Consider the following 14,083-nt stretch of genomic DNA (forward strand, 5'->3'; position numbering starts at 1 on the left):
TAAATAGATAAATTTTAAAGATATGCGCGCGCGCGCGCACGCACACAGTTTGTGGACCCTTCGCAATTACCTGGTTTTCTGCATTAATTACTCATAAAATGTGGGCTGATGTTCACCTAGGTCACAGTAATAAAGAAACACAATCTGCCTAAGCTAACAAAACACACAAACAATTGTACTTTTCATGTCTTTATTGAACACATTATTTAATCAATCACAGTTCAGGCTGAAAAAAATGTGAACCTTTGTATCTAATAACTGGTAGGATCTCCTTTAGCAGCAATAACCTCCACCAGACATTAACTGTAGCTGCTGGTCAGACTTGCACAACGACGAGGAATTTTAGACTATTCCTTCGTACAAAACTGTTTCAGTTCATCAATATTTCTGGGATACTTTGTATGACCAGTCCTCTTCAGGTCATGTCACAGCATCTCAATTGGTTTACTGTCTGGGCTCTGACTTGACCACTCCAAAACATGGAACTTTCTTCTTTTTTTAAACCATTCTGTTGTTGATTTACTCTTGTGTTTCAGATCATTGTCTGTTGCATCATCCAACTTCTATTAAGCTTCAGGTGACAGACAGCTACCTTGACATTCTGCTGTAAGATGTCTTGATACAATTTTGAATTCGTTGTTCCCTCAACAATTGCAAGCTGTTCAGGCCCTGAGGCAGCAAGCCATGATTCTCGTTCCACCATGCTTCACAGTTGTATGATGTTTTGGTGTTGGTGTGCAGTGTCCTCTTTTCTCCAAACATTGTGTGCATTTTTGCCAAAAGGCTCGACTTCTGTCTGATCTGTCCACCAGAACATTGTCCCAGAAGCATTGAGGAGCATCCAGGTAGTCTTTTGCAAACTTGACACGTGCAGCAATGTTTTTGTTTGAGAGCAATTGTTTCCTCTGTGGTGTCCTTCCATGAGCACCATTTTTGTTCAGTGTTTTTCTTATAGTGGACACATGAACAGAGACTTTAGCAAATTCCAGAGATTTCTGCAGGTCTTTTGCTGTTACCTTCGGGCTCTTTTTCAGCTCCATCAGCATTGCTCGTTGTGCTCTTGGTGTGATCTTTACAGGACACCCACTCCTAGGGAGAGTAGCAACAGTACTGAATTTCCTCCATTTGTAGACAATTTCTCTTACTATGGACTGATGAACACTCAGGTCTTTAGAAATGCTCTTATAGCCTTTTCCAGCTTCATGCATTTCTACAATTCTTCTAAGGTCCTCTGAAAGTTTTTTTGGTTGAGGCATGATGAACATAAACAGAGCTTTCTAGAGAAGAGCAGGCTCTGTCAGTAACCTACCTGACTTTGTTTATGCAAACACGAGGAATTCTGCAGATGCTGGAAATTCAAGCAACACACATCAAAGTTGCTGGTGAACGCAGCAGGCCAGGCAGCATCTCTAGGAAGAGGTACAGTCAACATTTCGGGCCGAGACCCTTCGTCAGGACTAACTGAAAGAAGAGCTAGTAAGAGATTTGAAAGGGGGAGGGGGAGGGGGAGATCCAAAATGATAGGAGAAGACAGGAGGGGGAGGGATGGAGCCAAGAGCTGGACAGGTGATTGGCAAAAGGGATATGAGAGGATCATGGGACAGGAGGTCCGGGGAGAAAGACAAGGGGGGAGGGGGGGAAAAGCCTAGAGGATGGGCAAGGGGTATGGTGAGAGGGACAGTGGAAGAAAAAGGAGAGAGAGAAAGAATCTGTGTATATAAATAAATAACGGATGGGGTACGAGGGGGAGGTGGGGCATTAGCAGAAGTTTGAGAAGTCAATGTTCATGCCATCAGGTTGGAAGCTACCCAGACAGAATATAAGGTGTTGTTCCTCCAACCTGAGGGTGGCTTCATCTTTACAGTAGAGGAGGCCGTGGATAGACATATCAGAATGGGAATGGGACGTAGAATTAAAATGTGTGGCCACTGGGAGATCCTGCTTTCTCTGGCGGACAGAGTGTAGGTGTTCAGCGAAACGATCTCTCAGTCTGCGTCGGGTCTCGCCAACATATAGAAGGCCACATCCGGAGCACCGGACGCAGTATATCACCCCAGCTGACTCACAGGTGAAGTGTCGCCTCACCTGGAAGGACTGTCTGGGGCCCTGAATGGTGGTAAGGGAGGAAGTGTAAGGGCATGTGTAGCACTTGTTCCGCTTATAAGGATAAGTGCCAGGAAGGAGATCGGTGGGGAGGGATGGGGGAGACAAATGGACAAGGGAGTCACGTAGGGAGCGATCCCTGCGGAAAGCAGAGGTGGGGGGGGGGGAGGGAAAGATGTGCTTAGTGGTGGGATCCCGTTGGAGGTGGCGGAAGTTACGGAGAATAATATGTTGGACCTGGAGGCTGGTGGGGTGGTAGGTGAGGACCAGGGGAACCCTATTCCTAGTGGGGTGGCGGGAGGATGGAGAGAGAGCAGATGTGTGTGAAATGGGGGAGATGCGTTTGAGAGATGCCCTTCCTCCATCATCAACTCTGCTCTCTGCCTTTGTTTTGAATAGGTCAGGATTTTTTCCCTGTAGCATAGGAGATTGAGGGGTGATTTGACGGAGGTATACAAAGTTATGATGAGAATAGATAGGGTAAATTAAAGCAGGTTTTTTCACCGAGTTTGGGTAGACTAGTAGCTATTTATTGAGATTCAGCATAGAATAGCTCCTCCAGCCCGCCGAGCCGTGCTGCCCAGATTTAATCCTAGCATAATCACACCACAATTTACAATGACCATTTAACCTACTAACCAGTATGTTTTTGGGCTATTGGAGGAAACCGGAGCACCCGGAGGAAACCCACACAGTCACGAGGATAACGTACAAACTCCTTACAGACAGTGGTAGGAATTGAACCTAGGTTGCAGGTATTGTAAAGCGCTGTGCTAACCACTATGCTACCGTGCCACTCCAAGAGGTCATGGGTTAAGGGTGAAAGGTGAAACATTTAAGGAGTACTTATTCACTCAGGATGGTGTGAGTGTGGAATGAGTTGCCAATGGAAGTGGTGGATGTGGATTTGATTACAGCATTTAAAAGAAATTTATATAAGTAAATGGATGGGGAGGGATATGGAGGGTATGGGTTGATGGGACTAGGCAGAATAACATGATGGGCTGAAGGACTTTTTTCTGTTCAACTCATTGTTGAACACATTTGTGCTTGGTGCCAATAGAACTGTGAATGCAACCGATGCCGTGCCACACATATTCATTAAAGGGATTATGAGGCCTTGGTGACCCTGTCTGTTCTTTGTCCTCAGCTGGTGTGGCTGGTGCGAGAGATAGTGAAGAACGCAGTCCTGGGTGCGGATGGTGTGTGTATGACACTCATGAAGCAGATAGCTGGTGAGTATTTGTTCACTTCTCACGGGTTGGAGGCAAATGTTTTGGTGTAGTTAGGATCTCACTGACTCTTCTTTCTCTTGATATATCCGGTAACAGGAAGGCAATACCATGGTGTACTCATCCTGTGTGGGTGGTGGTGGGGCACTCCTTTTAAAACTCTTTCCCCACTCATTTTCCTAGCTCGACTTCCATTAGCTCTATGCTGGTCCCCTGCCCGTCTATTGATCCAGCCACATTCCTCCTCAGCCAGCGTCCCATCCCTGCTTTTAAACTGTGGTGCTGATCTGTTGAAGCCCCTGTCTTCAGTTGCCCATCTTTGGACTTGGCCCCTCTGGGTCAGAAGCTCCCAATCTTTGTTACTTTTAGGCAGCTATTCCACATGTTGGGGTGGCACGGTGGTGTAGCAGTTTACACTTTACAGCACCAGTAATTATCAATTGGAATTCAATTCCTGCCACTACCTATAAGGAATGACTGCATGGGTCTCCTTCATGTGTTCTGGTTCACTCTCACATTCAAAAAAATGTATGGGTCAGTGTTAGTAAGCCGTGGGCAGACCATGTTGACACATCCTCAGATTGTTTTGGTCATTGACATAATGGCTCATTTCGCTGTGTGCTTTGATGTTTATGTGACAAATAAAGCTAATTTCTCTTTGAATCACTCTTTCTTTCGACTCGGCACCTTTGGAACAGAAGCTCTCACCTCTTGCTTTATCACTTTTGGGAAATTATTCACAATTAGCCTCCATCTCCCGAAACGTCCAGCTTGCAGGAACTTTCTCTTTCCATTTCCCACTCCTGGTCTCATTCCCTTTTACTGTACCCCTGAGGTAGCTTCTCACACCCTCTCTGACAAGCTACCCTTGTAGGCATCTAAGGTAAAGAACAAAGATAATACTAATTTTATTTGTCGCATGTACATCAAAACACACAGTGATCTACATTGCTTGCATCAAATTAAATCAGCAAGGATTGTCCCTGGATATGTTGCTACACCCCGACCATCAACATAGCATGCCCACAACTCGCTAACCCTAACACTTATGTCTTTGGGATGTGAGAGGAAATTGGAGCGCCAAGAGAAAGCCCACACGTTCCTGGGGAGAATGTACAAATTCATTACAGACCGTGGTGGGAATTGAACGCCGTCGCTGTTAAGCATTATGCTAACTGCTACACTACTGTGGCGCCCTACTGCACTCTAACTACAGTTTACATTTACCCCACCAATTCTACATTCTCTCATTCTACCCATTCTGTCCAAGACTTTAAACCTTGCCTTTGTTGACCTCTATCATAGTGGGTCCTAATGAAGACTTGGAACAATTTGTATTCCAGAAGGGCTTATAATTAATAGGCTTCCATTTGTAGAACCAAGTTTTCAAGATCACATCGACGGCAGCTTCCTTGCGTCCTACGAGTGGGGAATAGTTTTGTTGCCTGTGAGCTCAGCTTGAGATAAGCTGCATAGTTTATGGACAAATAAAGTGATGCAAAAAAAAAATGCTTGCATACAAGAGGAGTGAGCAATCTAATCAATATAGTAATTGTTTTGCAATTGATTAATCAGTGATAACGGTGAAACGTAGGGGTTTTGGTATAATCTGGGTGCGGGGGTGGCGGAAAATCATTCAAGGGGAGAAATTAGAGGGATGGAAGAATGAGAAGATTTTTGGTCAGTATGAGCGAGTCGGGCAGGAGGGCCTGTTTACATGCTGTTCTACTCAGGTAATGCTTTGTCTGAAAGGGCATAAAAACAGATTTAACAAAAAGGAAGTGAATGTGTCCTACTTGTAGGAGTGGGACAGGGGAGATGTTTGGAAGTTGCTGAATAGCATGGGTGCCATGGCTTTAGAATTGGCTTAAGATGAGTCCGGGTTCCCTCGAGCTCAAAAGCAAAATAGCAGAGCATAGATTTCTTTAACTTCTGGTAATTTCTCCCCCACCGTCCCTCTTTTCTTTTTCCCTATTCTGATTTCCCTCTTGCCCCTTCTCTTTTCCTCACCTGCCTATCACCTCCCTCTAGTTGCCCTCCTCCTTCCCTTTCTCCCATGGTCTGTTCTCCTTTCCTATCAGATTCCTTCTCCAGGCCTTTATCTCTTCTACCTATCATCTCCCAGTTTTTCACCTCATCCCTCCTACCCCATCCACCTACCTTCCCCCTCACATGGCTTCACCTATCATCTGCCAGCTTATACTCCTTCCCTGCCCCCCACCCTTCTTATTCTGGCTTCCTCCCCCCGCCTTCCTTTCCAGTCCTGGTGAAGGGTCTCTTCCTGAAGCGTCAACAGTTTATTCCCCTCCATAGATGCTGACTGACCTGCTGAGTTCCACTAGCATGTTGTGTGTGTGTGTGTGTGTGTATTACTATGGCTGAAATTTGTTATTTTTCTTCTCTGCAGGAGGGGATGTGACCCCAAAAAACATTTGGCTAGCAGAAAGTGTCCTCGATATCCTGGTGGAGCAAAGGTATCATCTTCTCTCATGCCGAGGCATTCTTCTAAGCTGTTTCTGCTTTTGTTGGCATTACTATCTTACCTTTAGCAGAAAACTTTGACAATTGCCAGGGAGGGGAACATGGAGGGTGATGTATGAGGCTTTGTAGTCAATTTCCATGTCATATTTCGGCTCAAAGTGACAAAAGTTATCTGCTCTCTCCCAAAAACCCCAATCTGGGCAATACGTGGATTTATCTGTTCCACTCAGTATCTTATTCGCTATTTTATTTTTCTATGTCAAACCTGTGCTGTCCCTGTCCTGGGGGAATGTGATGGAACAGCATTAGAGGGAGCTTCACTCTGCATCTAACTTGCAACTTCACTGTTCCATAACAAACTGCGGTTTGTTATGGAAGAGTGTTAAAGAGAGCTTTGGAGACTGCAGATGCTGGAGTCTGTGGCAGCAAACTGTTTGTTGGAGCAGTCAGTGAGTTGAGCGGCTTCTGTTTGGGGAGAAGGAATTGTTGACGTATTGGTTTGAAATCCTGATTCTGGACCTTAGGGGTTCGACCCCAAAGTACCAATTCCTTTCACTCCATAGATGATGCTCAAAATGTTGTTGTTTAAGTAACGGTGCCACAGTAAGCACAATGTAATCACAGCCCGGGCCGTCCCAGAGTTCAATTCCATTGTCCTCTATAAGAACCGTGTGGGTTTTTTTTGGTGCTCTGGTTTCCTCCCACAGTCTAAAGATGTACTGTTTATTCGGTTAATTGGTCATAGTAAATTGGCCTGTGCTTAGGCTGTTATGAAATAGGTGGGTTCCTGGGCAGTGAGGCTTGTTGGGCTGGAAGGGCCTGTTCTGCATTGTATCTCTAAATAAGTATCTAGAAAAATAGATCTTTGGATAGGAAAAGTTTACAGGGAAAGTTAAAATGAAAATCGAGTTTACGCGTGGGTTCAGTGAAAATTTTACTTGCAGTAGCAGGTAAGCACGTAGCTTCAGATAGACAGCAGTCACAAAAGAAATACACAATTTTTACGAGAGCACAATTAGAAATAAACAAGGCCCGTTTTAGTGCAAGTGTTCTGCTAGTTGGTTCAAGAAATGAATGATTGAAGAGAAGGAGCTGTTCTTGAACCTGATGGGGTGTTAATTCAGGCTCCTTTAACTCCTGCCTGATGGTAGCTGAGTGAAGATGGCATGGTCCGGATGGTGGGGATCTTTGATGGATGTTGCCTTCTTGAGGCAGCGTCTCTTGTCGATACTACCAATGGTGGCGAGGGCTGTACCTGTGATGTACTGGGCAGAGTCCATATTGGGGTATGCATCCAATGGTGGCGAATGGGAATAACCCAGATGGGTATCTTGATAGCAAGGACAAACGAGTGCTTATATGACCTACTCGTATCCTCCAGTACATTGTTTATTGTAGAGGGAGCTTTACTTGATGTCTAATGGGTACGTGAGGGGACAGTGTAAAGGGAGCATTACTCAGTATCTGATCCATGCTGTCCCTGCCCTGAAAGTGTGACAGGCAGGGCCGACTTAGTGGGGCTGGAGGCCCTGATGGGCCCCTGCTGACACCGTAAAATGCTGCTGTACCAAGCAAAAAAATGGCAAGAACAAGAGCAAAGTTCGTACTGGTCTAAATATCAGAGCTGTGGACCAAGACATTGGTTTAGTACAATACGTAGGCTATAAGCTTACAGGCCTTAAGAGGGAGGACAGGAAGTAATGCAGATTCTTAGTTTGAAGGACAGTATCTAAAAGCACTCAAAAATGACCTAGGCTTAGTTGGCTTAGTAAAGTTCTGAGGGAGATGAAGTATGATGTACCCAATCTTAAATCTTTATTTAGCTATTGCTGCACATACCGTAGGCCTTATTTCTCAAACAGTGCCAAAGCATTTTTATCTCGGTATTTTTCTCAACCGTGTGTCCTGAGAAAGTAAAATGGAAATGAGAGACAAAAGGGTCAAGAGAGACGGCACTATGGCAAACTAGGAAACTTGACAATGCTCCGACAATCTTTTTGAAAAATGAGATCTAGCACATACTAACCTATTGCTGTACTGTGTGGCTTGCAGAGTAAAGACCACTTATTACTTACTTAGTTTGTAAACAGTCAACTATTAACCTATTGCCACAAAAACAGGAACAGCACTGACACACAAGGCTAGATATTTACAATGTCAGATGCTTGTTTTTCGAAATTCTTCTGGATTTCTTCGCAGCAAAGTCCTTGATCAGATCACTAAAATCCAGTTTCCGAACAAGATCATTTTCAAGTGACATCAGAGGAAGATGACTCAGCCTGTCCTGTCCCATTGTGGATCTGAGCCTATGTAGTTGCCATTATCAGGCCTGCCAAATATGTCACTGGAGCCTCGGACAGCCAGTCCCCTCTCGACCAAAAACTTCACAACCACCAACACTCTTCTCAATACGTAGACACACTCTGACTCGAACTGTTTTTGCAGTTCTGTATCTATTCTTCTGCTGTCAGATGCTAGTGTAACGGAGGTCAATATCGTTTTCCTGCGGTGTTCGCTATTTTCATGCTCTTCTATGCGCTCAGCAGCATGTTTCCAGTTTTGAGGATGGACTGACAGTTACCATCACTGAAGATGCGGCATGCAAAACAAAACACACAGCCAGTGGAAGGGCAATATAAGAGCCATTGCCTTGATATTGTTACGTACCCCGTAACTGGGTTGCCAAGCCAGCAGAAATGGATCACTCAGTTGGAGTCTGGATTACTAGAACTAAGAAAGTTTTATTAAAGAAACAAGCAACACAGTACTCTAATCAAAAGGATAATAAATGCAACAGTTCAGCAATGATAAACACACATGTACACAGAATTAGGATAACAGGATCAATCAAGCTCTATCGTCATCTAGGGGTAAATGACCAGTTTCAAAGTGGCGCAAAGTTCAGTTCAATTGAATTCAGTTCAGTTCGCAGTAATCACTGCTGTGGGAGATGGACAGTGGGGGGGGAAGGAGAGAGAGAGCAAAACAAATGAATATTCAAACGGCTTCCACACAGACCTTCGATATTCTTCGCAGTCAGCTTTCGGGCGAGCCCTTTGTGATGTCTTCTGAGGTCACCGACCGTGACCCCTCCGTTTCCAGATACGATCGTTTCTCTGCGGTGAACCTGGCACCCAGGCAAGGGCGGACACACACTAGGTTCCCGCTGATCGTGCCTTTCCACCCTGTGCGTCTATGGCTTGGTCCAGCGATCAGCCTTCCAAAACTTCCCACCGACTTATGGGAGGCGCACCGCTTCCAGGGTCTCGTTACCTCGTGGTGTTGTGTGTGTCCTGCCTTAGCGAACCTGTCCCTTTTTATCCCCCTGCTGGTGTATCGCCTGTCCATCACTTCAAACAGTTCAGGGTTCAAGGGGGGAGTCGATCTTGACAGCTCTCTCCTTCCATTACTCTCTCCCGTCCCTTCATTAACATCTCCAAATGCTGCTCCATTGTTTTCCTTATCTCTCTTTCTCCTGAAGACAGGTGGCAGACCAATTGCTGATCCCACTGGTGCCAGCACAGGCCAGCTAACATCTTAATCTATGTGTATTCTCGTCACAATATGTACTCACCATTTACAAGCGTGCGTTTGAAGTGAAATTTAGAGAAAAAACGTCTCTGCTGTTTGTATACTCGTTCCAATGCTTTGATATCCACATCCTTATTCTGGCAGGACTCCGGCCCTTTCTTAGCCCAGTACACTCGGACTGAATCATCTAACGTTTCCTTTCCCCAGCGAGCAGGATCAGTGCTGTAAGGATCCTCAGTAGCGGTAACGTTAACATTAATGGCGACCCGACTTGGTTGTTTGGAGGCCTCTGTGGTTGGGAATCCCAAAGTCATTCTCCCTGCCTCTTCAACGTTAGCTGCTGACTGTGGCAAGGACGGTGGTCCTGTGCTAACGCTGGTGCTAGCGCTAGCTGTTGAACAAGTCTCCATTTGTCCACCGGTCTCAGACTGACAAGAACGATGGTACTGCTGCATCATTGAGAACAGGTTTAAAAAATTCTGCCAATTTCAATGTCTTTAATGCTTCTTTCTCATGGTCCTCTTTTTCTTGTTTCTTTTTACTTTTCTGTGCTCCACTCTCGTATTTTTTTTGTCTGCCATAATGATAGCTACCTATTTTGGACCCCTCTGCAGCTCGGGCCCCTGGGCTGCAGCCCAGCCTAGCCCTGCCTAAAGTCCGGCCCTGGTGACAGGACTGAGGGTTTTCCTAATTTAACCTGTACAATCACAGTTGACAGGTTGAGTGTGCTGGGGCTTTTCTCTTTGGAGTAAAGGAGGATGCGGTGACAACAGAAATGTATAAGATGAGCAATAGTTAGAGTGGACAGACATTGCCTTTTTCCCAGGGCAGCAAGGCTAAAATGAGAGAGCATAGTTTTAAGGTGTTTGGAGGAATGTACAGGGAAGATGTCAGAGGTAGTTATTGTTGTTTATTCTTTTACAAAGAATGGTGAGTGTGTGGAATGCACTGCCGGGGTTAGTGGTAGACACAGATACATAAGGGACATTAAGAGACTCTTAGATAGGCATAAAGAAAAATGGAGGGTCGTGGGAGGGGAGGGTTAGATTGATCTCAAAATGGGTTAAAAGTCAGCACGACATTGTGGACCAAAGGTGCTGTAATGTTCTTTGTTTTATGTGTTGGGTATGTTCTACAAGGCAGTGTGGGAGAAGAGCTTTACTTTATCTAACTCTGTAGGTATATCTTGTCTTAGAGATGTTGGTGTTGACACATACATAACTCTCAAAGCTTAAATAAATGGAGGTGTTGGGGCAAGATCACATCAACAGTATATTGTCGCTAACTAAGAACTGAGATGGCGCAGAGATTAATGCAGAAAGATGAAGGTTGGCGGGATTAATAGCCTGTAGATTGGATGGAGGTCAATATCCCTACCCAAGTGAAAATAAAACAAAGTGGAGAGATCTGAGCCAGTCCTGGTGAAGAGTTTCAGCCCAAAATGTCAACTGTTTATTCCCGTCCCTAAATGCCTGACCCATGGAGTTCCTCCAGCATTTTGTGTGTTGTTCAATATTTCCAGTTTCTGCTGAGTCACTTTTGTTTAAGATCTGAGGTGAAGTGTGTTCGGTCAGAGTGGGGAAATTGAGTTGAGGGGCAGGTGTGGAGCACCTAACTGCACAGGAGAGATACTTAAAGGCACTTGGGCAGATATGGGCCAGATGCGTACAAATGGGACTGGCTTAAATGGGCATGGATTGTTTGGGCTGAATGGTCTATTTTGGTGCTGTAGTCATTGTCTTTGTGTATATTTAAAGTGGAGGTTTACAGGTTCAAAAGGACTGGAATATAAAATCAAGGCTGTAATGCTGAGGCTTTATAGGACATTGGCAAGACCACCTCTTGAAGGGTGGATATGCTGGCATCGGAGAGGGTCCAAAAGAAGTTTTGAGGATTATCCCAGGAATGAAAGGGTTAATGTATGAGGAGTATTTAATGGTTCTAGACCTGTACTCACTGGAGTTTAGAAGGATCGAGAGGAGATTGCATTGAAATCTAACAAATATTGAAAGGCCTAAACAGAGTGGATGTGGAGTAGGGGAATCTAGGACCAGAGGGCAAAGTCTCAGGATAGAAGGATATCCCTTTAGAACAGAAATGAAGAGAAATTTCTTTAGCCAGAGGGTGGAGAATCTGTGGAATTCATTGTCACAGACAGCTATGGAAGCCATGATTTTGGGTATATTTAAAGTAGAGGTTGATAGGTTCTTGACTAGTAAGAGCGTAAATGATTACTGGGGTGGGGGGGTTAGGCGGCAAGAGAATTTTTTTTAAAATTAATTTTTTAATGCATTTCTACAATAAAACTACAGGGAAAAGAAGCAACAAAATGGAGATTTATACAGTGCGAAACAAACAAATCCAATATATAATTCATAACAATTTAAAAAAGCACCCAGAATAGAATTATGTAAAATTAGTATCCACCCCAACCTCCCACTGAAAAAAAAACCCATGCCAACCATTTCTGCGTGTAAAAGAAAAAAAAATTAATCAGAGCATTCAACCCCAGAGAACTGTAAAAATATATGTAGGCAAAAAGAAAGTATAATGCCGACTACCAAAAGTGTAATGTAATTCACAACAAAAAACCGTATAACATTACAAAAGAAAGCTGAAAGTAAGGGATTGTAGCATACAAATAAAAGGATAAACTTAACCTAAAGAAGAGTTATGAAAATATTCAAGAAAAGGTCCCCACACCTTATGAAACTTTATGTCCGAATTAAGAAGGGAATAATTAATCTTTTCAAGGTCTAAACAGGCCATAATATCACTAAGCCATTGAGCGTGAGTGGGTGGGGCAGCATCTTTCCACCTAAGAAGAACCAACCGTCTAGCCAAGAGAGAGGCAAAAGATAATGTTCGACACTTAGTCGGACTCAAGTGCATATCTACTTCACCCAAGGTGCCAAAAAGAGCAACCAGAGTGTTAGGTTCTAAATGGCAATTAAGAATATGAGATAGGGTTGAAAAAACTTCTCTCCAGAATTTCTCTAAACTTGGACAGGCCCAGTACATATGAATAAGGGAAGCCTCAGCTCCTTTACACTTATCACAAACAGGACTAGTGTCAGGGTAAAACTATGATAATTTAGTTTTAGACATATGAGCCCTGTGTACAACCTTAAACTGCAAAAAGCAGTGGCGAGAGGTTGAGTTGACTGACATAAGAATTGAATCCCAAACCACATCAGATAAAGAGATATTTAGATCATGTTCCCAGGCAGTTCTAATTTTATCGAAGGGGGCACACCTCAAAATCACTAACTTGTCCCGAATAGCAGATATTAAACCTTTACCCAATGGATTGATACAAAGGAACAAGTCCAGAACATTTTTCTCAGGCATCTCAGGAAAGTTTGATATCAAAGGGTTAATGAAATGTCTAATTTGAAGATATCTAAAGAAATGAGTATCAGGTAGATTAAACTTTACAGACAGTTGTTGAAAAGTTGCAAAACAATTATCAATGGAAAAAATCTTCGAAGCGCCTAATACCCTTTCTATACCAATCATAAAATGTTGAATCCCGCATAGAAGGTAGGAAAAGATGATTGTGTAAAATAGGGCTAGAGAGAGAAAAACCATGAAGACCATTAAATTTTCTAAACTGAGCCCGTATTCTTAAAGTATGTCTTATAAGAGGATTAACAGTAAGTCTAGGTAAATGACAAGGGAGTGCGGAACCGAGAAGTGCAGAAATAGAAAGATCCTTGGTAGAGTTCAACTCCGTTGCCACCCATTTTGGGCAGCCAGTCCTATTACGGAAGAAAGACCAAAAAATAAGAACGAATATTGGCTGCCCAATAATATAAACGAAAATTAGGCAAGGCCATATCACCTTCCTTTTTGAATTTTTGAAAGTGAGCTTTATTAAGTCTAGTGCTTTTACCCTTCCATAGATAGGACAAAATAATAGAGTCTAACCCATCAAAAAAAGCTTTAGAAACAAAAATTGGTAAGGACTGAAATGGATACAAAAATTTAGGAAGGATATACATTTTAATAACATTAATATGACCTAAAAGAGACACAGACAAGGGTGACCACTGTGCCAAACTCTGTTTTGTAGAGTTTAGAAGATTGGTAAAATTTTCTCGAAAAAGATTCTTAAAGTTCCTTGTTACTGTAATACCAAGATAAGTAAATTAATTGTTAACTACTTTAAAAGGGAAGTCATGGAATACTAAAGCTTGTGCTTCTCTATTAATTGGAAAGAGTTCACTCTTACGTAAATTAAGTTTATAACCAGAAAGCTGACTAAATTTATTAAGAAGTGAAAACATTAAGGGTAAGGAAGTAGTCGGGTTTGATATAAAAAGTAAAAGATCATCAGCATAAAGGGAAACTTTATGCTCAACACCTCCCCTCCAAATCCCCATCAATTCAGCACAGCTACGAAACGCAATGGCAAGTGGCTCTATAGCCAAATCAAAGAGTGAGGGACTTCAGGGACATTCTTGATGAGTGCCACGTTTAAGGCTGAAAGACTGGGATAGCTGAGAGTTGGTCAAAACAGAAGTGGTGGGACATGAACATAGCAACTTAATCCATGTAGTAAAAGTTTGTCCAAAATCAAATTTTTCTAAAACCGCAAAAAGGTAATTCCACTCGACACGATCGAACGCTTTCTCCGCATCAAGGGAAATAACACATTCAGGAGTCCCAGTTGAGGGTGAATATAAGATATTAAATAAGCGCTGTATATTAAAAAAGGGAAGACCATTTTTGAT

General features: G+C 43.4%; 1 protein-coding gene across 3 annotated transcripts in view; it reads left to right on the top strand.

Annotated features, from left to right (window-relative positions):
* The window catches only part of ints3 (integrator complex subunit 3), a 156,819-nt gene that overhangs the window by 24,178 nt on the left and 118,558 nt on the right, over positions 1–14,083 (top strand). For all 3 annotated transcript variants that reach the window (XM_072282269.1, XM_072282279.1, XM_072282288.1), the window contains exons 5-6: positions 3,254–3,338; positions 5,743–5,809. In XM_072282269.1, coding sequence (XP_072138370.1) covers positions 3,254–3,338; positions 5,743–5,809 — 152 coding nt within the window. The remainder of the gene's footprint in view (positions 1–3,253; positions 3,339–5,742; positions 5,810–14,083) is intronic.

This window comes from Mobula birostris, chromosome 2, assembly GCF_030028105.1.
Source record: "Mobula birostris isolate sMobBir1 chromosome 2, sMobBir1.hap1, whole genome shotgun sequence".
Classification (NCBI taxonomy): Eukaryota; Metazoa; Chordata; class Chondrichthyes; order Myliobatiformes; family Myliobatidae; genus Mobula; species Mobula birostris.